At 40.3% G+C, this 24,348-nt stretch overlaps 2 protein-coding genes across 2 annotated transcripts; both read right to left on the bottom strand.

Annotated features, from left to right (window-relative positions):
- Positions 1-9,898: 9,898 nt before the first annotated feature.
- On the bottom strand, positions 9,899-15,495 carry LOC311487717 (high-affinity choline transporter 1-like; the record flags this gene model as incomplete). Its single annotated transcript, XM_084544075.1, has 8 exons — positions 9,899-10,552; positions 11,394-11,611; positions 13,335-13,488; positions 13,706-13,849; positions 14,067-14,215; positions 14,363-14,518; positions 15,003-15,116; positions 15,312-15,495. 8 exons carry the CDS (start codon positions 15,493-15,495, stop codon positions 9,899-9,901), a joined length of 1,773 nt encoding a protein of 590 aa, XP_084400201.1.
- A 3,918-nt stretch (positions 15,496-19,413) lies between these two features.
- LOC311487671 (claudin-14-like) lies at positions 19,414-21,574 on the bottom strand. The gene is made up of 2 exons (XM_084544025.1): positions 20,873-21,574; positions 19,414-20,129 (listed from the first exon to the last, which is right to left on the bottom strand). Exons 1-2 carry the CDS (start codon positions 21,104-21,106, stop codon positions 19,623-19,625), a joined length of 741 nt encoding a protein of 246 aa, XP_084400151.1. The 5' UTR covers positions 21,107-21,574; the 3' UTR covers positions 19,414-19,622.
- Positions 21,575-24,348: the final 2,774 nt, after the last annotated feature.

The following is a 24,348-nucleotide window of genomic DNA, read 5'->3' as shown; positions in this document are numbered from 1 at the left end:
AAAGCTTGGATGAGTGACGAAGTCCCAGTTTTCAGCTTTTTGGATACATGAAGACTGTAATGACTGAGAACCTTCACAGACCTCTTGCAACCAGTTACTTCTATCAGAAATAGTCTGCAAAACTGCATGCGTCTTTTCATATTAATTAAACAAATAAAACATATCATATGAATAAGTGAGCTTCCCGCTATATCCCAGTAAATGAAATTGCCTAATAGCCTCTTGTCAGAGAACCTGTAAAAAATCTCATATTATACGTTTAAATAATCTTTATTAGTACGTAAAAGAGTTTCAGTAATTAGCCAATCAGCACCTTGTTATAGTACTCAAGTGTTTTTGCTTCTGCCTTTTCCATTCCTAGACCTCCTGTCTGTTGCTTTCCTTGCATAATAAAGGAACATTACAGTGAGAATTTATAAATCACAAGTAATGAATGGAAAGAATCAAGTATGGCATTTGAAGTTTGCTTGCAGAACAACAGCATAACATGTTTCTAAGTGATCCATGACTGTTTTTTACAGTCTCTGTTTGTGCTGCAATATTCTTGTCATAGAGCCAGCTCTAATAAATTCTCCAGTAATTCATTTTCAAGTCTGCAGTGCTGCAAGCATTAATAAAATGTGCCCTAGGGAACTGGGAGGCTGTGTGTGGACGTGTGTGTGTGCGTATTTTGGAAGATATGTATATCGTTTGACTACAAAAAGCTAATTACCCAAGCACAGAAGCAAATACAGTTTAGACTTAGATAACAGTGTATGTGTGTATTTACTATGCAACTGGAAGAATTCAAGTTGCTGAGTACATGTACAGCATGAGCAAATCTTTAGAGTTAACGGACTGCACTGAATCACCTTTATAACTGACTAAGCTTTCATCCCTCACCATCTTGGCAGTGGCTGACCCCTTACCCTTGGCTAATTCAAAAATGAGTAAGAAGGTGGAGTTTGAGTGGTGGACTGAGGACGCCTAAACAGACAGCTCTCAATCTGTGTAGGCAGGTTGTCATTCTACTGCTAAGAAAATCTGGTTTAGAGAATCTATTTTTCCACTCTTAAAGGCCAGAAGAAAGGATGTAACTGGTGGGCGGAGACTCTCAGTGCCGGCCACCCCTCGTATGAGCTAACAGTGCCGTAAATGTCTGGCTTTTCCATTTATTTCTCTCTCCTCTTCCCTGAGAAGTGGAGCACTTAGTCTAATGTGAATAATGACGATGACTGTTTTCCAGACTGGCCCTCATCCACTGCCCTTATTGAGAAAGCACTAAATGGGCCAAGATTTATTGCAATAAATTACATCATCTCTCTCTCTCCTTTTCAGCCTTTGTTCTTTTTTACTTTACATCTTACATCTCATTATTGCATTTTTTTTTGACCTTTTTACAGCTATTGTTTGTTTTAGGCTGTTATAGGTCCCTCGTCTCTTTCTCACCTCACTCTGCTTTACGACCTCAAATATCAAATCTAGCTGTTTTCCCATGATGCATTTTAATAATTACGGACAACATCCACTCTGGTTTCAGTCAGTATCAAGACAACTTCATTCTTCATCTCCTGCACCAATTCTTTCTCTTTCCAGTAGGCATCTTGGCTTCTAGCTGTTGATCGATTTTACTGCTTCTTTCTGTTATCCTATCAGTTTAAAATGTATAAGACTACATTGTCTTGGCTCACACTGTCCCATAAAGACTTATGGATGGCTTAAAGTAATTAACTCTTCTCTTTTTCTCACTGAAGCCAAAAAAAAATGTTTACTGACCCAAGCAGCTGCTTCTGCCCAGGATGCAGATTTAAAGTAACACCATCACCCCATCAGTACCAGTGCACCATATAGAATCCACTTGGCTTTGCTGAAATGTCTTGTTTGACAGACAAGCACAGCTCCTGTGTATTGTCAGCTTAAAAAAGCTACATTAAACCAGTGAAAAAAAATATTCCATTGGTATTATACAAATATTGAGAAAAACAATAGGACCAAGAACAAACCCATGAGACACCCCATAACTCTAGATAGCAACATACATAAGACATACACTATATTACCAAAAGTATTCGCTCACCCATTCAAATGATCAGAATCAGGTGTTCTAATCACTTGGCCTGGCCCCAGGTGTATAAATTCAAGCACTCAGGCATGCAGACTGTGAAACAAGACATTTGTGAAAGAATGGGCCGCTCTCAGGAGCTCAGTGAATTCCAGCGTGGAACTGTCATAGGATGCCACTTGTGCAACAAATCCAGTCGTGAAATTTCCTCGCTCCTAAATATTCCACAGTCAACTGTCAGCTCTATTATAACAAAATGGAAGCGTTTGGGAAAAACAGCAACTCAGCCACGAAGTGGTAGGCCACGTAAAGTGACGGAGAGGGGTCAGCGGATGCTGAAGCGCATAGTGCAAAGAGGTCGCCGACTTTCTGCACAGTCAATTGCTACAGAGCTACAAACTTCATGTGACCTTCAGATAGCCCAAGTACAGTACGCAGAGAGCTTCATGGAATGGGTTTCCATGGCCGAGCAGCTGCAGCCAAGCCACACATCACCAAGTGCAATGCAAGGCGTCGGATGCAATGGTGTAAAGCACGCCGCCACTGGCCTCTAGAGCAGTGGAGACGCGTTCTCTGGAGTGATGAATCACGCTTTTCCATCTGGCAATCTGATGGACGAGTCTGGGTTTGGAGGTTGCCAGGAGAACGGTACATTTCAGATTGCATTGTGCCAACTGTGAAATTTGGTGGAGGAGGAATTATGGTATGGGGTTGTTTTTCAGGAGCTGGGCTTGGCCCCTTAGTTCCAGTGAAAGGAACATTGAATGCTTCAGGATACCAAAACATTTTGGACAATTCCATGCTCCCAACCTTGTGGGAACAGTTTGGAGCGGGCCCCTTCCTCTTCCAACATGACTGTGCACCAGTGCACAAAGCAAGGTCCATAAAGACGTGGATGACAGAGTCTGGTGTGGATGAACTTGACTGGCCTGCACAGAGTCCTGACCTGAACCCGATAGAACACCTTTGGGATGAATTAGAGCGGAGACTGAGAGCCAGGCCTTCTCGACCAACATCAGTGTGTGACCTCACCAATGCGCTTTTGGAAGAATGGTCAAAAATTCCTATAAACACTCTCCTCAACCTTGTGGACAGTCTTCCCAGAAGAGTTGAAGCTGTAATAGCTGCAAAAGGTGGACCGACATCATATTGAATTCTATGAGTTAGGAATGGGATGGCACTTCAGTTCATAGAATGAGTAAAGGCAGGTGAGCGAATACTTTTGGTAATATAGTGTATCTTCACCAATCACCACAAAAAACTGTTGAACCAGATAGATTTAGTCTCTCAATAAAGAGAATAAAGAGATCATGATTAATGATAGACCACAAAAATAGCTACTTTTGATTAAAATGTTTGATTAAAAGATGATATGTAATTAATAAATTAAAGATACATCAACAGTCCAAGAGCAGAAATTACTTTCCGTCCACCCGCACTTCCACTGACCTCGCTCACTTTCTGTCATACTTGAGAGAATAAGACATGAGCCGTGCTGCAGGGTGTGTTTATGCATGTGTCTGTCTGTGTATGTGTGAAGTAGATGTTACTGATGACGCTCAGGGAATTCTCTGCTGTGTTAAACACAGAGGAGGAAGCTTCATCCAGGACATAGTTTGAGTTGTGAAGCCTGCGGCTTGCCTGTAGGGTTAAGTAAGATACATATATAGATACATGTAGATACAAAGAGAGAGAGAAATATATAATACCCTTACTTTATCAGCTGGGAGTTCAAACAGAGTTGATAAACACAAGATACACGTCAGAAGCTGTGTGTTGTTTGAAAGATTATTCCAGTCTATAAGGCCAATGATGCATCCAGCATAAAGACTTTATTTTTATTTATTTTCTCTTTGATTGATGTAAATGATCTTGAATCTTTGGTTAAAATTACAAAACAAATAAAATACACGTCAGCTAAAGCTCTTTGCTGTTTAATACTGTTTTTTGCTGCGATCTTAGCATCAGTCGATGTGCAGTATTGGAAAGGAAAATATCATAAATGCTGCATTTTACAGCAACAGCAATTGGCCCAACCTTTATTTGTATATAGATAAGCTACTGCACTGTATTATCACACAGGAAATGGATCAATGCAAAAGGGATAATAATTAACTGATACTTTTCCAGTGTGTAATGTTGCTACTGTTGAATGTGTGATGCTATAACACAACTTCAACACTGAGCTCATTAATTTTGTTGAAATCATACCAATTTCATACAGTATATAGTATGGTATGTCACCTGCAGGCAAATCATCTGACAGTGTGGCGGGTTTTCTTGGCACTTACACTAATAACTATTATATCTGCTCACATGCCTCGGCTTCTGTCTACACAAAGAATAATAGTTAGGTAAGCTCTGGGGCTGGGGAAGAGGCAGACATGATTCCCAAAGGATGAAGGACAGTGAGAGGTGTAACATCTACACACCTGATCAACAGTTTTCCTGGGGATTGAAACACGACTGTCTTAATTTAATGAGGAAAAAAAATCACTCAGTGTTTCATCAAATACGGAACTCCTTATTTAATAGATGGAGGGAGAAATATCAATTAAGGATGATTTTGTTAAAGGCAGTTAGTTGAGCAATGTGATAGCTCCTGTGCTGCGGGAGGATAAATAAATGAATTGTGTTTGATCATTGTTACTAATATATGGCGGTTTTTAAACATAATAATGAAATAAAATTTGTCAAATAATCAGTCATTTATTACCCAATAATTCAAATTTAGGACTTTATTAAAGTACGTAAGCCATAAATTACGAGCTAAACCATTACCTACTCTTGCATCTTCTTCCCTCCATTAAGTGTTATGTGTTTCTATTCACTTAGTCTGCAATCACAGCTGTACAGTTAGACAGCAATGGTTGGAGCTGCCATGCAAAGTGCTCGCCTGCCATTGGGAGCAACTTCAGGTTCAGTATCTTGCCCAATGTTACTTAGGCAGGCCTTCGGTTGACCAAGGATTGAACTGCTAGCGCTGACATTAGAGGATAATTAGTTCTACCACCTGAGCCACAGCCACCCATGGGACCAAACTTTTCTTTTAACTCACACTGTAGAGAAGCGATGTCCCGTCTTAACACCATGGGACCTTATTATGGAAAATATTGGGGGTCGTCAATGGGGAAGGACAAATAATTCTTCACATTTGAGCACTGATGAATTACACATTATTATTTTGTAACTTTAAAAAAGTCCCTAATAAGTTCCCAAGGTATCCACTGGAAGGCTGGACTTCACCTCGTACTTTCTGGTTCCTTCATGTACAGTGTAGCCAATTTCCTATCCTTTTCCCTTAACTTCAAATCCTGTTTCACTCATGAGGGATGTTTCCTTAACACAACAGAGCATTGGATATCCCTCACCTGCTGACCTTTTGCCATTGCTACTTAAGAAGTGTAATACTATTAGGAGAAACGCAATTTGATGGTTTCTACCATCAGTCAGAGGTCAGACTGACGTAGAGTGAAAGGGAGTTGTAGAAATATGTGTGTTTGTATGAGAGTGTGTATGTGTGGGTGTGTGGTAACAAGAGACTGACAGCTCTGACAGTTTTGGCAGTTATAAGATTCTGAGGTGGGCATTTTGATTGACGCTTCGAAGCAGACGGCAACACCTAGATTAAACCCTCCGGTAGTCAGTCCACACACACACATGCGCACACAAACACACACACAGGGTTATGTCTCCATCATTTAAGAGGACAATACAGAGAGATACAGAGTTACACTATTTCCTTGAGACATATGGTTTCCCTGTCTATAAATGTTTGCCTATATCTAGTCTTTACCATAAACTTAATGCTTAACGCTTTCATCGTCCCCAAAAGCGAGGCAGGTCCCTGTGATGTGACTGTGAAAACAGATTTATGTCCCCACAAGTAACACAAGTAAATATGCACACAAAACATGTAACAATGTAATTCAATGAAGCAATAATGTAAACATGGAGAAAGAAGACCAAATCATCAGTGTGCTAAATTAATATAATTTATTCAACAGACTTAACATGTTTACAACTATACTCTTATAGACACCGCATGAATAAATAAATAGCTGTAATTTCACTGTCAACAAACATCATTTTCAGTGCTGCATTTAAAAGTAGACTAGTTTGTTTCTTTGCTTTTATATATATATATATATATATTTATATATATATGTACATTTATCACACAAAAATACAGCATTATGTACGACATAGAACCACAAATGTGTCAGTTCAACTGACATTGATTCTTTTCTCTGTGTGTGTTCAGGTTTGTGGATGAACCTAAGCTACGACACACATCTAATAAGGTGGAACTTTTACATTCACATTTAGTTCCAGTGAGACAGTCCGACACTTTGCACAGTGTCAGACCAGCAGTCATCCTGTTCTATTTGAAGCTGTCATTTCGTCTGTGAATCATTGATCACACAACCAGGTCAGGTCAAATGAGGTCAGGTCAAGTCAGGTCAGGTTGGGGTTTAGTGTCTCTTATTGGACCTCAGCAGATATGGCTGTGTACAAGGATCTAGTCCCCCACTTGCTAGTTCTGGTAATGACTAACAAGGCCATCCTGCCACCTTAAAAGACTAAGGCTCGTATTATAGATTTTTCTTATTGTCACCAAAACCCATGAAAAGACCAAAATAATTAAAAACATGATTCTACCAACAAGTAGTGTCTCTGCTGCCAAAACCTTGTATGTTCACTTTCTTTTTTTTTTTTTAATAGACACTGTAGTCTGTCATTTTCAACTGATCCCATACACAAGCGGACCACTTAGTGTGTGTTTTAGTCACTGAGTGATGACAGCACCAAACAAATGCATCATTTATTCTGTTTGAGTAACATTTTTCAGAAACTACAGTGTCCAGCTGTGTTGAGAAATGGCTCTACCTTAAAAAGATCACACTATATTTCCCTAATGACCCTTTTAAAATAGGTACTTATTTATGAATGAATGGGAGTGGGACCACAAATGAAAACACATTAGCCATGTTTCCATACGAACTTGAAGCTAATGTTGGAAATGTCTAAAAAAGGCGCATTTCCATCAACTGTTGGAATAAACTAGTGTTGTCAAAAGGTACTGGTTTAGGCTAAGTTACAGATGACTGAAGTAAGCAGAGCAGAAGAAGCAGAGGTTGAGCCAAAAACAAAAGAAGAAGAAACAAAACCATCTACGAGAGAAAAACCGAGAGAGATTTTCACAGGTTTTTTTCAAGTTGTAATAATTTCTTTCATGACAGTGGGAACGGTCATGTTTCCGGCTGTCTGATTCTAATGCTTGTAGCAAGGACCATATGACATTGACAGATGGCATACACAAAGGAAAGATTTCTTTGTCTTCTCTGCAAGCTGAAACAGCTGATGACTCTGGTTATTTTAATGTTCAACAAGTCAGAACTTGTTTGTCCCATTAAACATATTATTTTCCTTTTTTAATAATTTTGCTTTTTCCACAAACTACTTCTAATGCTATACTTCATCAAGCTATTCTAGGCTAGTGTTGGATTTGGTTTTGATGGTGGACAATAACTACACATTAGAATACTACTAGCCTCATTTTGCAACTGAAAAATATTTTTATACAACTTGTCACTTTTGCAGCTCGGTTCCATTCCTGCTCATTTTCCATCAACATTGAATTAAGGCAAGTCCATAGAGACAACAAACCACAACAGTGCTGAGAGGAGACAAACAACTACAGTAACACTTAACAATGCCAAAAAAAAAAAAAAAAACACAAAGTGAAAACTGTACTGATTTGGAAAACAGCATGTCTGGCAGTTTATAACAACCAGACCTGTGACGATTGAAGGACTAGTAATAGAAAATGCATGATGTTTCTCAATCGGAAACAATTCATCGCTGTACACAACACACTGTAACAAAGCCTTATAAACCATCGTTTGGAGCCTCTGAGCAGCATTAATCAAATGTCCTGAGGGCTGATCGACTGGGGACTGGATCAATAATAACTGGTGCCTTTAACACCATCCCGGGAGGAGCAATCATTTCCTGTCGCCGCTAACCTGCTGTGACTGGCCAGTCAATACTGCTTTAAGATGAGCAAACAAACCATCATAGACACGCACAAACATATTTCAGAAAAAAACTTCCGAGACCATGTTGAAGACCTTGACATGATTAAAGTATGCCAAACTGTACTGATCATTTTCAAAGCTTACTGTTAATTGTCATATTTCCGCATTTATAAGATCTTCCTGCACAATGAACATCATATGTGCTTTTGTTGTTATCAGTGTTATTGTTATTTGGTAATGCAGTTGTAAATGCACAGTCATTTAAAGATGTCTTCCTTTGAAAAGTTGGACAAAGAGATTGCAAACTGATTTTCATAACGCACCAAAATTAATGGACGCCAATGAAGGCCTGGAAGGTACAGACATTAAAAGAAAAACTATGGTAAGGTTGATGTTAGATATTTAAATCTGACTCTGGCATGTAGTAAATTTTGAAGCTCATACATAATTACATTCATTCACGATAATCACACAATACACATATTAATTTAGTGCAAACCTGTAGTACCAAAAATAGAAAGCTTAACTAAATAAGTGATCAAATTGGAGTCTTTTAGCATCTTTCAGTTAAATCTTTTGGGTTTTTGGCCTGCAACTTTACTTTTTCAGGTTTAGTCTGAACTCAGCTTTGAAAAATGCACTATTCACAATCAACCAAAGTGACCCGCTGAGCATTTAATAGCTGAAGAGACAGATTTTTTTTCCCCCTTCAGGAATTGGTGGAGACCAAAAAGAAAGTGCATACAGGACTTACTTTAATCAGATGGTTACATGATTTCACATGAAAACCAATGCTGCTCCATATCTGCTCAGTGCGTAATCTATTGGTTGCCATTATTCTTAACTAACATGTTGGCTAACATTCATCTTGTTGAGCTGCCAAGAGTCAAATGTGGTTTGGTTTTAATTATGCAACAACCAAATTGTAATTGCAACTTGTATATATTGCAATTTTGATAAATGATGTCAGTGAATGTTCAAAAATGTTTTTTTCAATCTGGGATTTTGATCAATGCCCCAATATGAACCTTTAGTTTGGTGAGTCAAGGAGTTGGTCATATAATAGTGGTCTGAGGTTCTTAATGTTTACTGTGTCCAGATTTGGTAAAACCAACAGAAAGATTAAGAGCAAGGTGAACGCACAAAATAAAGTTTGCAAAAATCTACTGTCTTCAAGTTAAAATCAATGGTGGTAATCTTTAAATTTATTATAATGTACCTATCTGTACAACATAGATCCTAAAAATATTATTGCTCTATTAATAAATTTACTCTACGCAAACACACTGTCTAAAAAAAAGGTTCTAGAGCATTCACTTGATGCCGGTTGTCAGGTGTACACATACGTATGCATGTAAATCAACATACATATACAGTACAATGGTTTGTCGAACACGGCTCCTTGGTTAAATATTGCACTGTTCTCATGACCCACAACAAATCGGCACAGACTTTCTCATATAGTCCTACCATATGTCCACTGAAAGTTCGTCCGACCACCGTAGCAGCACGTAAATCAAAAGGGTTGTAGATTCAGAGAGTCATGATAAGAAAACACAAGAATGAGTATAATATGCTTTGCACAGCTGACTGAGAGTCGGTTTCTTGGTTCTAGGCAAGGAATCTCAAAAAAGAAGGAGGCACCACATCACCATCATAAAACAAACTTGTGTATTCACTTGGAAACCACAGCAGATTTCTGTTGATTTGGCCCCCAGTGTGGCAGTAGCAAGTTTCCTGAAGATTGCTGATGCCTCTTTGACTATTCCTTCTTCTTCACATTCCTTGGTTCTAGTTTTCCTTGTGCATTTGTTGTCTAGTCATCATTGTGAAAAGCCTCTGGACTAGAGGCACCATCATCACTGAGGACCTCAGTGTTGGTGAAGGTTCCGGCAAGCGACGGACCCAAAGCTTGATGGACGGGAGCCATCTCTGAAAGAATTATGTTGTCATGGTTGCTTACCAGTGTAGCCTTGTCCATGATTTCCTTGCTATGCTTAGACACCACTGCGTCCAGGAAGTCATACTTGTGTGACAGCATACCACTTTCAAATAAGTACTTTGTGAGGTAAGAGAAGACCACATTTGCCAAGAAGGACGCCACCATGGACACAGACTTGAAGGGGAACCTCTGCTGGACAAAGTACTCTACATCACCAGTGAGGTGGTGGATCTTCTCCTGGGTCACCCATCCAGGGTAATAGATGAATGGAGGGAGTTTGAGGTAGGGCTCCCCTCCACCAATGCGCAGCAAAAGACCAAAGATGTAGCCAGCCACAGAGCCATAGGTGTTGGTGCCCTTGACGAATAGAACACTCAGAAGTTGGGGGAAAATTATGACATAGACCAGGTCAGAGCTCAGGTACCACAAGCCGTATACTGATCCGGTTAACAATGCCATTGCAGTGGCGAGAGCTCCAAACACAAAGATGGTGAGGCGCATTACCCAAACAAGCTCACGATCTGAAGCCTGAAGGAGAGAAGAAAGTGATGTATAAAATGTGGATAATGACAAGAGGAGGAAATTTAAAGAATGGAAAATAGTCTAAAGCTAAGCTAATGGCTGCATTTTGGTAGAGAAGTGCTTTGAGGTGTACTGATTTCCATTGTCTCAAAATTATTTCATTGCCTAATCCTAAACCACTGAAAGTTCAATTTGTAGGATCCACAGCGACCTATTAGCAGAAATGGAATATATTTGTGTTTTCATTAGTGTACAGTATAATCAGTTAACAATTTTTGTTACTTTAGCTTATGATCCCTTTGTATCTACAGAAAGAGCTGGTCCTCTTCCACGGGACCTGCTCTGGTGTATGACTATGTTTTTACAGTAGCCCAGAATGGACAAATCGAAAAAATTGACTTTTAGTGAGGGTCTTTTTCTCTCACCACTAGGTGTCAATAAATCATACACACTGGTCCTTTAAAGTCTGGAAAAACCGCCATGTCGGTTCACCCCATGGATCTAAACACATTTTACTCAAAACAGTACATGTCTAACTTATGGTGGTGCTGAAGGAAAGGTCAGTGTATCACAAATGTCTTACATTATCAGAGTTTTTCATTTTTCAGTCCTTTTTAAAAGAGCACGTTTGAACTTGTTCAACATTGTCAGAACTTTTGGGATTAAGCTTTGTGTGGAAATACAGCAAGCATTAATTCAATCTGGGTTGTTGATTTTGTTTTTGTTTATTTTGTTTTGTTTTCCTGACATGAAAATTAAATAGATTTATTTATTAGTTAACCAATGTCGGAAACCACCATCTCAAACCGTTTACGATGTTTGTTCGTAATATTGTTGGCACTCTTACCGACTGTCGGAAGGCGAGCTGATAGATGTTTCTGGCAAACATGGAGCTGGCTGAGAGTATGGATGAGTCTGCTGATGACATGACTGCAGCCGACACTGCCCCCAGACCAAAGAAGGAGATGTACGGTGGGCAGAGGTGCTGAAGCACTATCGGGAGGATCATGTCTGATTCATCCTTATCCTTCGGAGGGAGGGAACCATACGTTGTTTGATTCCAGTCTGTAAAAGGAAATGGTGAACACTGTCAATAATGTTGTTGTAAACATTGTATATTTGGAATCCTTATGAACCAAGCAGCAGGATTCTAACAAGATTATCTATGTTCAATAAAAAAATGTCGGCTACACTTGCTGTTGGACTGAACAAAAAATTAGTGCCTCACACGAGGCACACTGCAACTAAAGTTAAACAGGTTGTACTTGGCAAATGTTCCCATTTGAAGATTTAAACTCTTGGAACAACCTGCAGGGTTTTAAGTGGACAAATTATTGTAATTTTTGTTCTGATCCCCAAGCTATTCAGACAAAAAGTTCAACTCTGAGACCTTATTATTATACGCCCACTTGGGTTTTAGTTGTTGAGAAGTAAAAGGGCTTCATGTGTCTATGCAGCAGAGATTATCAATCTGTGTTCTGTTGGTCAAAATACCAGGAAACAAGACAGCAACAAGATGAATGCTGCAAAAAATGGATACCAAGTAAAACCTCATCCACATAATGTTAAAAGTTGTTAATACACAGGTTTGCCAGTGGTCCACTAAAACATAAATATAAGTCAGTATTAAAGAATACATGAAGTGGATTAATTACGTTTTAATTGCAACTTTGATTAATAGTCATTTCACTGATTATGAGTACCATCATCAAGACATGTTAAGCAGATTGAATACATGCCATATTATTCTGAATATGTATTTGCATGTTCATAAAATATAGAATATTTTATGAACGTGCATATTTATGTAATATTTTCTGTATAGGACATTAATCTGCAATCATTCTTAATTGAAACAAGATCGGCTAACTCCATTCTTCCATACTATGCATTTAAACGTGATATTTGGGTTAATGATCTCTGAACCTTCTTCTATGTCTTAATCAAACGTTTATATTTCCCATTGTTGTAACGGAATTTGTTAAAATTGTATTTAAAACAAATAGCACTATTTGTTTTCCATTCTCTCTTTTGCCTTTAAACCATGTGACATTCTTACATCTTCCTCCTCCAGGGACACACAATCTGTGTCTTTCTTTCCCATCCCTGGATAGTCAGAAGAAGCAGTTGATTAGCTCTTGTTATACATGAAGCAGCTTCAGACGGACCAGATTAATTAGCTCCTCTTCAGATGTAATATTCACTAAATCAGCATGGTCTGATGGCTCTCTCTTCTGTCCGTCGTGACAAGATCTGTCTGCTGTTCAATACCCTCCAGACACTGTTTGCATCTGCATTTACACATCTAAAAAAAAAAAGAAAAAAAGGCTGCCGGGGTGTAAACAACCCACGAGGGCGAAGCGATCTCTTTGATCACACTTTCCCGTTTGAATAAAGGATCAGATTCCTGGATGTTTCAATTGTCTTGTGATGTTTCATTAACTCCTAAATAAATGTCTGTGTGTACGCACATCGTTCATGGATCAGTGTCGGATTTGTGTGTGTTCATCTGAGCAGTCTGATTTAACAGCTGCAATCCGGGTATCACAGTGTGTGTCGGTAGGCATCAAATACGGATGAATCAATATTCATTTCTATTTGAAAAAAAATCTGAAATACAGTACATTGAGTGAACAGAGCTGAGCAACTTCCACATGAAGTGATGGGCATACAGCAAGTGTATTTAATTATTATGATGTTGTGAGTGCTGAGGGCCACAGTATACCCCTCAGGCTAGCAGTGCCTGATGCACATCGGTATGTGTGTGTTTGTGTGAGTGTGCATTTACCAGTGGAAGCCCCTATAGCTCCTATGAGGACAGAGGGCACTGCCATGACCAAGCAACCGAAGGCAGCGAGGAAGGAAAGGACCTGAGCGTAGGTAGCTGAAGAGGCAGAAAGAACCCGTTGAAAATAGACCTGCCAGGGAATCCCCCCCAACATCTAGAAACAGAAACACCATAGTAAATACAGACACCAAACCAAGCTGTCAACATTACTGTCAACAATCTGCAGTAAATGCAGTAAGTAAAAGACTCACTTAAACAAAATCTCTGCAACACCGGCTGTTTGACTTGAACCAGAATGTGTGTGGAGTTCACTCTGCAGTAATACAGCCTACTTTATCTTGATGAATGTCGTTGTAAAGATTCAAGCTTACCAGCAAAAAGAAGTTGTCCGCCCAGAGCCATTTGTCTTCAGGCTCAATCTTCCCCAGCCAGGGTGACTGATAGATTGCTTCCTTGGCCGTAATGCTGATGTCTGACACGGCAGGATTGGACAGAGCAAAAGGGACACTGATCCACTAATGGAGAGGAGGGAATCAGAATGCAGATTATTCTATAAAATATCTTTTATATGACGAAATATCTTTTCAAAATCAAGTCCATAACATGAAACTGAAATCTCTCTATGAGTTTTTTGTTAAAAGCACTTATTTAATTTACTGGATTCCATACAACACAGCGATTTAAGATATTCTTCAGAGTTGCTGACTGTGTAAATGCTGACCACAGACTCACCAAGCCCAAAAAGATGCAGAAGAGCTGGACCACATCCGTGTATGCGACCGAGTATAGTCCCCCAACAAGGGTGTAGAAGATAGCTATCAGTGCCGAGATTACCACCGACATGTTGATGTTTATGTCCACGATCACACTGAGGGTGGCGCCTGCATGGCAACACAATCAAACTGAAGGAAAACGCATTGAAATCTGAACAACAGCTACCTTTATATAGTTTTAATGATGAGTTTGGACACAGAGGGCGTTTTTTTTTTTTTTTTTTTTGAAGAGATGGCACTCAGTGGTCACCTTACCCAAGGCGGATAAAATGGCTGCAGACCAGAAGATCTCTCCCATGAGTGCAGGGATGAAGAGCAGTCCTCCCATCCTTTGTCCATACAGCTGCTGGAAGGGATCCAGCATGGTGACGTATCCGCGTGATCGCATGGGTTTGGCAAAGAAAAGGCCACCTGAATGATGTCAGACATCGAGGTAAAGCAGACAAACCCAGACAAAGGTATTAAAAGAAAGTGTGTTTTTAATATTTTTAAATTGAGTTCAGCAGCCTATCAGCAGGGACCATACTAAGGGACATGTTTTTGCTGGCCTGCTAAACCATTTTTGCACTTACAATTTTGCTATAGTTTGGATAAGAGTGTTTCCAGACAGTTCCAGTCCAATGTAGTCAATATCACTTTATTATTGTGGCAGAACAGTTAAAGGTGCAGATTGATTTGACACAATGATCAGTGTAATAGATTAGCTACCTGTCATAATACTCTTGAAATGAATGGAAATCCACTGATGCACGGAGAGTATCAGAGGATATCCCAACATTCCCAGTTACTGATAGGATTCATCACGGACGACCCTCTATTTCTTATTGTATATGTATGTTATATATTGTTTTTCACAGTGTACTTGTGCGTGTTATACTGCAACATAGGTCCTTACCCACAACCAGGCTGAGAGCGTAACCAAAGGGTGCCTGCGCCCAGGCCAGGCCGTAGTCTGGCAGGTAAACATATTCTGCTGTCCCGTTGATGTAGCCCCCGCCCACCCAAGTGGCTGAAAAAGAAAGAAAAGAAAAACTTTTGGATAACAGCGTCAAAACAAAAGATACAGCCACTTTGAGCTCTGAAATTGCGGAAGCAGTGGTATGTATCCTTGGGAGCTGTGCGCAAAAGACGTGACAAAATGCGCGCACGGCTCGTCTCCAACAACCACCAGATTCAGAGACTTCACTGCAGTTAACCAGCTCACCGGTCATTGTGAAACCACCGACGAACAACCCGATGTCCCTTCCCCCGACCATGATCCGCTCGCTCTGGTCTCCGCCATCGCCAACTCCGGAGTTCTTATTCTTCCACGCGGCCCAGATACCAACGAACAGAATCAGGACGTAGAAGATCACAATAGCCACGAGACCCTCGGCGTGGATGGCCATCTTCCTTTAGTCCGCTTCCCCGCCGAGATCAAGTGCTACTGCGCGCGGACTGGAAACTCATGGAGAGAACTTGGGGAAAAAAGAAAAAAAACAGAAAAAAAAAAAAAAAACACAGAGAACATTTATATCCTCAGTCTTTGTCTTATACTGTAATTACAGTGCGTATTATAGAACATGACTAACAAATGTGAAACACTTACCCACTGACACAGACACTGATCAGTCTTAAAGCACTCCAAGCATTAATTTCACACTAATGAATGTCTTGAAGGCAACTTGATTTCATTTCTTCTCAGTGAACGGAGACTGGCCACACCTTCCATGTACAGGATATGTATATATGTGCATGATGCCAGGTTTGTGGCATCATACAGTCGTAGCAATTCAAAGTAATTCTAATGTTTGCAGGTACACTTTGGCTTTCTGAAAACCAGACTTAAGACTTAAAGTGAAAGAAAGATACGCTTTCTAGTTCAAACCACTGAAATCGGAAATCATTACGGATGTAAATACAACACATAATCAGAAACAATATGCGTGCAAAGTAGTGTTTAAGAATTGAATCCCTTTATTTCATACTCATTTTTTAAGACCGATCAACGCCCATAGCTTGATTTAGAGTTTTCTCCGCATTAGTAGCTTTCACTCAGTGTTTGGATGGTTTAAGTATGATGAAGTAAGGAAGAAATATATCAAACACTGTTTGTATATTCCTGCTAGTTGAAGGAATTGCAAATATAGATTATCATATTTATAAATGCTGTACAGGCTTGGAAGACCATTGCCATAACTCACCGTATCCAACTGACGCACAAAGCCAACCGAGAAACAACCGACACTCCATCATGTGTCAGTAAATCAAAAGATATGAATCTAGCAAATTGCAAAAGTGGAGCCAGTGGTATTAATCGAGGAGTTCCCATATTATTATTGGTGGACTTGTTGCCAAGCTTTTAGTGCAGTTGAACATGTTTAACGCGCGCCATGCCCGCTCCAATTATCGCGCACCTTCACTTAACGTGTGTCTACAGATGTTCACGTTGTTTTATAAAAAGACATCGATACCGCTTTTGTTGCCAAATACGACGTGAACAATTTGGACCGGCATCCCCACCGCGCGCAAAAGTCCGGTGAGGGTTTCCAAACGCGACGCACCGTCAAAAAACTGCGAGCCATAAACCTGAAACGCACGAATACGAGTTTCTGTCCGATGTGCTGCGACACTAAAGTCAACCCTTTGGTTTTCGGCTCCCCGTTGCGCTGACACCACGGTTCCAAGAGGCCAACATTGCATTATTGATCCCTCTTTAAATCACCTGTCACTGGAGTCAGATGCACTTACATTCACGTTAGTTGATGAAAATAATCTCAAAAACTAGCATCACCTTACCTCTCCTCTGGAGAAAACGGGTCTGTATAAATCACAGGAGCAGGGGCCTCCAAAAGAGGATTCAAAAAGTGGGAAACACAATCAGTTGTATGTAAAATATCAGGATCCCACTGTGTAATCCTCCTGGACGAGCAAACACAATTCACCTATGTTGTTTTTCAAGTCACAAATGCTCGTCGGCGAGAGGCAGGGAGAGGGACCGAGCGAGGGAGGGGGAGAGGGTGGAGGTGGGTGGAGATGAATGGGAGTGGTGGGTTTATTGGGTGCTGTCAGGGTGGGTAGATGGTGGATGAATGTCTTCCAGGCCAGGACGAAAATAGCACCTAATAGAGAGTGGCATGACGCACTACCTCTCCGGAAAAGCTTTCCAATATATAATATCACGCTGGCAATGGATGAAACCTTTACTTTGCCAGGTTACATTTCAGGCCTGATTTACGATCTTGCGCAGGTCCCCGCGTGCTCCATGATTAAACCATCGTGTTTATGCTGCAGACGCTGGTTGTATAGTGGTAATGTTGAGAATATTTGGCCCGCTTGCGATTACTTTTTTATTTCTTTTATTTTATGATTCTTTTTACGCATGCAGCTCTTGCGGCTTTATCCTCCAGGAGAATCACTCTTCTTCGAAGTCCAAGCATTTGATCAATGCAATGTTGAGATCTAACGGTATAAAGATACATAAGGAAGAAGCAGCATAGCCAGAAAGACGCAGGAGCACAGTCAGAAAGATGCAGCAATGACTTGACTTATGTGACACTGTTGAAAGTAGGACACTTCATTTAGTCGCTACACCTTTAGATTCTAAAGATTGCTACATCTTATAGGCTGATTTCAAACCACAACTAATATCTACACCATCTTTTATATTAGTTACACTGAACTCTACATAGGGGATTCCTTGGCGCAATCAGACCGCTGTCCATGGTGCTGAACTAACGCATATCTCGTTTCTAACCAACAGAAACGTCCGTAACCATTATATTAACATTTCTAACCTTCTTGCTTTCTTGTTTTCAACAATAATATTTGTCTTTGGTGCGGAGTGATATGTGTTAAGAGGTTGGAAGGCTGTTTTCAGATCTGAAAGTGGAAGCTGAACCTCTAAGGTTTCCCTAGCTAGTTTGGAAGCCAATCCCGATATAACCGACAGCTAAAAAAGTGTCTTCTGAGAAAGGGATGCAGGCATTGCATGCATGCAGAGTGGACTTTCAGTGATGTAGAAGACAATATTTAAACTTTTTTGGGAAAAAGACATTTTCTTTTTCCAGTGATGGAAGAGCAGTAGATGCAATGTTAAGACTTTCTAGCCATGTAATGTATTTTTTGCAAAATCATTTAGCTCGCTTCCAAGGTTTAGGATCCATTAAGGGAATCTTTTTTTTCCCCATCTAATGAGGGCTTAGGTTATTACTTATCATAATTTGTCTTGTCCTTTGCTGGGATTTCAGAGCAGTCAATTCTTCAGTCCGTACCAGTGGTTATTAGCAAAACATAACAACAAAAACAAATCATATATCTTTATCAGACTTCATGTGCTTTACGCATAATACATTATATCTCCTTGACATAAACGAAGATACTGACTGGTGCGACTGCTGGAATTAAGCTAAGTCACTTGCTTGAGTGTGAAACGTCCTCTAATTTAGTGTCTGTGTGCCTGGCAGTCTGCTAGACAGAGGGTAGCTCTAATTGGAGGGTTTTCTGACAAATAAGCCTCAAAAGCATTTCCGCTGTGTTACAGGTAGTTAGGCAGACAGCTAGGTGAGCCTAAGAGGAGTCGCAAATAAGTCTTAGCTGTGACAATATACATTTAATTTCACGTATATGGCTATGAACACAGAATATGTCAAAAACTGCTCAAACTCAGAGAACAAGTATGCACAGCAATTGTTGTCCTAGCAAGAAAGCAGACAAGGCAGTCTAAATGAATACAAGGCAGAAACAGAAACAGTTCTACTCTGCCTTCCTAGAAGACCTTTGTCGCCATCCAGTGGTTTCCTCAAGTTCTGGATTTTCTGGATCTTCACATACTTCCCATGCACATTTTCACTGTAGCTCTTTTGGCTTTTCACAGCAAGAAAATAAATACTGTCACTAATGGCTCTGTTCCATTTCCAGGCTGCAGTAAGTCAGGCCAGAAGAGAGCATGAAACTATTGAATTTACACATCTATATGTAAGATGGAATCAGTTATAGTTTTTAATTTTGCCAGTACACATACTTGAAGTCATTTTCATGCCAAAGAAAACAAACAATTCTGAAGCTATTGAATACCGACATTAAATATAATCTGTTTGTCTTTAAGTTACTGATTAAAGAGTTTTAGAAAGAGTCAAAATCAGCCAGAAAGTAGGTCGCAAGTAGGAAGTGACAGAACAATTGCTTATCCATTAACGTGAGTGTTACAACACGGAATGTGGAATCTGACTTGTTTTCTCTTCTGAGACTATTTCTTGTAAAATATTGCCACCTTCTGGTCGTTCGGGTGAATAGCAGCAGGCTCAGTCTTCTCTCACTCAGTTCTCAAGTCTGATCATGTTTAAGTTGTATTTGGAGAAAAGTCCTACTGAAGTCTATAAAGTAATTCTAACATTTGATATTTTTTTGCAAAAACATGACAAGTAAAGAAAATAAAAAACAAGCTGGCTTCGTGTTCAGCTGATGGCTTTGGTCCAACTTTTTCAGTCATACTGAGGCGCTGCGGCCTCACAATGTGTTAGTATTGCTCACAGTCTTAGACGTAGTTATTGAGCCTATAGCCATTGCTGGAAAGGGAGCATAGTGAGGGAGCACGATTGTCTTTCAGGGCCTCTGGTGGCTTGTAGAGTGGAGCAGGAGGGTATATGTTATTGAAGGCAGGGGGAGGTGATGATGGTGGACTCCTCTGAACAAGGACAGGGCTCCGTGGCCTGTTGCCGCTGCTGCTCCAGCACAACACCATTCCCCCCGTGAGACTAAGGCAAGCCGAGGCGTAACCGAGGTACACGGCCAGGCCAATCTCGTACTTCAACCCACTGGGAAGGAATGGGTCATAGAAATCCATGATGACGTCATTGGTGGTCCAGGACACGGTGACCAGGCAGAGAATCCCAGCACAGAGAAAACAAATACCGCCACTCAACACCAGGGGAGATTTGATCGGGGAGCTGCGACCAAAGCGAGTGCACTTCATCCCTATCACAGAGACCAGGGAGGCCAGGACGGAGGTGACACAGGAGAGTACCATGAGTGCCCGGGCCGCCTAATACGGAAAAGAGCACAACAGTCAAACATTTTAACCTTTGAATCTAAAATAAACTCTTATTCTAGCCTCTAAATGTAATGCTACATCCTATATTGTAGCAGGTAATGGATAATCAAACAACCAATCTGCTGGTGAAGATATAAATGGAGTTCTATGTTATTCTATATTATTCTTGAATTCAACAGTTTACATATACAGTTTATTCTTTAAGTGAGGTTATGTGACGGCAATTATGGAATGATGATGAATGCTAATATTAAGAGTAACACTAATCACCAAAACCCCAGAGTGTGCAGTAATGACTGAATGCTTAAGAACTTAAGTTTCAGAAGATCCTAAAAGAGACGTTCCTGAATCACTGAGCTACTTGTCACTCCAATCACATGGAAACTGTTCTCTAAAACTGCAAATCTACAAATAATATGGGCTCCAGCGAACTATTCTCATAATCTGCTGATTAGTGTCTTGATTAATACATGAGAAGTTTTGTTTATAAAATGCCAAAGAGGCTTATTAAAATGTATTTTCCCTAGGATATAGTTTGAATCCCAAATATATTTACTTCAGTAATATTTAAAACAGAGGAGAGCAGCAAATCCTCACATTTAAATCTATAAAATATTATAGATTTTGTTTTCATCTGATTATGACATAATAACATGTAGCTGGTACTACAATATTCTTTGCCATTTCAGATTTTCTTTTGATGACTGACGACCCTTCCACAAAATGATGTTTACCTGCAGGTCACGCGGCAGCGCCAGCAGAGATCTGTACAGCTCACACTGGTAAATGCCAGTGCTGTGCCAGGCACACTCCATCCAGAGGCCTTTCATGTAGGCGGTGGCTGTGATGATGTTAGAGCCCACATAGGCCGAGCTGCGCCAGTGGGGGAGCAGGGTCGCGACTACAGTTCCTACAAACCCCAACAATCCTAAGAAAAAGCCAAGGAGCTGAACAGCCGTGCTGGCCATGATTGTCTCACTTGGACGATGTTCAAACTGAAAAGTGCAAAGTTACAGTTTGCAATTACTGTTGATGAAGATATACCTACACTAATAAGAAACAGTTAATAGGCTCATCCTTGTTTCATAAAAATAAAAAAAAAACAGGAAAATTCAACGCACAGAGAAAGTTTCAGCACACGAAAGAGAAACACTTTCAGAACAAAACTACCGACTGTCCCCCAGGCTGAAATGTGGCTGGATTACTCCTCTTATCTGCACAGCCCCTTGCAGTACAGTATATTCCACGGAGCTCACATCCAGTCACAGAGTCTGAGCCATTCCTCAAGTGTCTCCCGAGCGTGGGCAAAAATAGCTGTAGAAACTCTCCGGCATCAGTCTCTGGTGAGTGGCAGGTGACTGCATGTGTAACTAATGAGAGCAGTGTTCAGCTTCACCTGTTTAACGCTCCCCTCTGGAGGGCAAACCGCAGCAGACTATTTGTTAAGCTGTTCGCCACCCCTCAGGAAAGGAGAGAGAGGGGAAATTAAACATTTACAGAAATCACCCGAGCTGAGAGCACTGCTTTAAGCCACTAACTTTAAAAATTTTCGCAGCCCTGCGGGGTATTTGAAAGCGAGGGACTGAACGACTTGCTGACAGCGCTTCTGTCAAATCGCCCCAAATTGTGACAAGAAGGCAGAGCATTGACATTTGTTGTAAGAATGGGCCAAATTAAAATATTTCTTATATAACCGGAGAGTATGTGACACTCAGTTTCACATTTACAAATATGTAAAAATACCACAACCTGTAGCTCTGGGTTGCAAGATCCCCCTCCCTCGTAGTACTTAATAATTTACTTTTGTTCTTTGGCAATATTTTGAACACATTACACTCCAGCAGACTTTTTAAAATAAACCTACGAACAATATTAATATTAAAAATAGCTTTTTGTGAGCACAAGAATGAAACAGATGGACTCTACATTTAGATTTCCTCGGAGAACAGAGGCTGTTTATAAAGCGTGATTGTTGCTCAGCCTTAGACCTGGCACCACTGGGGCATCTTCAAATATCAGAGATACAAGCTGCATTGTGCTTGCTTAATGATTGACTTCAGTGACGGCATAACAAGTAAGCAACAGGAACAAAGGCACAGCTGTGGAAAGCATCTTAAATCAGTTTAGTTCTCATAACTATGCAAACCACCTAATTTAAAGAAAATGGCAACTTCAGTGACAAATAGTGTACAGATAGCTGCTTAATCATTCACAAATTTAAATATTAAGTAAATACTATGTGTTTGAATACTCACATATAAGAGGACTACAGGCCCATGGCCACAGGCGCCCGGGTGGTGAACTTGTCCTGAGATGCAGAGATGTATTTGGAGAATGTCCAGATAAATCGGGCCATTGGCTCTGACTACACACTGAGCAGCTCCTTCTGTTTCTGCTCCTGTCTTAACGGACAAACAATATGTGTGTGTGCGCTGCAGGGCTGTCAGCTATGTGACCGGACAGTCATCACTGGCATTATCCCTGTCAGTGTCAGCAGCATCATGTAGGAGACGACATGAAAGACGGTCCCGCTGCTGGCTCGTTGCTCCAGACAGATAAACAGGGCCGGTGTCAAGCGTGGAGCCGGAGGCAGAGCAGGGTTGCTAAGCAGAGACAGACAGAGGAGACATTGTGTTCACTGGTTGTGCTGTTTTTATCTAACAGTTCAGCTCTGCAGCTCCAGATCTGTTGATAGGTAAACAGAAAAGAATGAATCAATCTGCTGAAAAGCATTATTATTTATTACCTCCAATTAGTGATCCTTTAAACAATAAAAACAATATACTGTGTCCACTTAACACTGCAAAGTATAATTAATGGAAGTGTGATACCGCTTATGATTTGATTGCATGTATACATACTGTGCTGCAAGCCAGGTGAGGTCATTCAAAACTGCATGTTGCGTCGCTGAATTCCTTTGAGATCCAAAATCAAAATTTCTTTGCAGTCTTCTTCTCATCTTTCTCACCTCATCTGCTCTCTCTCTCTGTCTGCATCCCAGGTGTAACCTACCGTGACATCCTGTTGGAATACAAGAGCATTTTCCCACCCTAGTTCCCTCATGCGGTATTCAACTTGCTATAAGACCTGTGTAGTGAACGGATCATCCTCTCCAAGGACTGCCTGTGAGAGACGCCATTTGAATGTGGAACACTTAATAGTCTTAGTTAAGCAGAATAATCCTGTGATTAGCAGCTGAGCAGTTGGTTTGAGGGTAATGCAACTGTAATGGTGCGTGTAGTGTAGGCCATCCTTTTGAGCCATTTTAAGTCTTCAGAGGTCTGAAGAGTAAATGCAGTCAACGGCGTATCTGGAGACAGACACCAGACTCAAGATACTTAAGATTACACTCAACCTAGCATATCTAAAAGTCCCTGTACATCCACACAGGTGGTCATATGGCTGAGTAGACCTTGGCTCAGGTTGACGATGGGAGTTATTTAAGGTCACCAAACTTTCAGAAATAATAGTAAAGACAATTAGCGTGACTTATTCTGTCTTGACAGCTACAACGAGGAGTGAAACAATTGTGTGAATTTAATATAATGACTTTTGGATAATATAGCTCTTTTTATTTTTTCATAGCAGACATTTTTGATTTCTTTACAGTAGGAAATTCCCAGGTGGAATTAATAGCACTGACTGTGGCACAGTTCCATTTAGAGTCTCAGTGAACTAGCATCCACAATCACAGGTCCTCCACTGAGTGGAATACAGCCATTATTAACACACCTGGACTTTTCTTGTCAAAATAGCTATTGTGGAAAAACTCTATAAGCCACGGAAGTAACGTGATTACTTGCTATCACGTAATTAACTTATTGCTATCACGTAATTACGTGTTTACTTGCTATCACGTAATTACTTGACTTATCCTGTAAATCGGATAACCTATGTGTTTAAAACATACATCAAAAACGTAATAAAAAGCTCTTTAAAAACTGTAACAATACAATTTCACTCCTATACTTTTATATAATTTATACAATGTTGTCATTAAATGAAAAAAAAAAAACTCCAAAGCGTCACTTAGCAAATTCAATATATATTTTAATAATTTTCTTCCACATATTTCTTCCACTATTCAGATGTAGCCTGTCACACATTTCATATTTCTTCCTTCAACTAATTGCCATTTTTTCCTTTTGCTGATGATAGTGATTCCTATAGTTGCTGGCTTTTAAAAGTACTTCAGAGACATTATTAAATA

Source organism: Chelon labrosus (genome assembly GCF_963514085.1).
Source record: "Chelon labrosus genome assembly, chromosome: 5".
NCBI lineage: Eukaryota > Metazoa > Chordata > Actinopteri > Mugiliformes > Mugilidae > Chelon > Chelon labrosus.
The sequence above is the reverse complement of the archived record's forward strand: the minus strand, read 5'-3'. Positions and strand labels throughout refer to the sequence as shown.

Coding starts and splice junctions, on each gene's coding strand:
- LOC311487671 (XM_084544025.1), bottom strand. CDS start 21,106: ATGGCCAGCACGGCTGTTCAGCTCCTTGGCTTTTTCTTAGGATTGTTG. Junction 20,130..20,872: donor CGCTGCCGCGTGACCTGCAG/GTAAACATCATT, acceptor TTTCCGTATTAG/GCGGCCCGGGCACTCATGGT.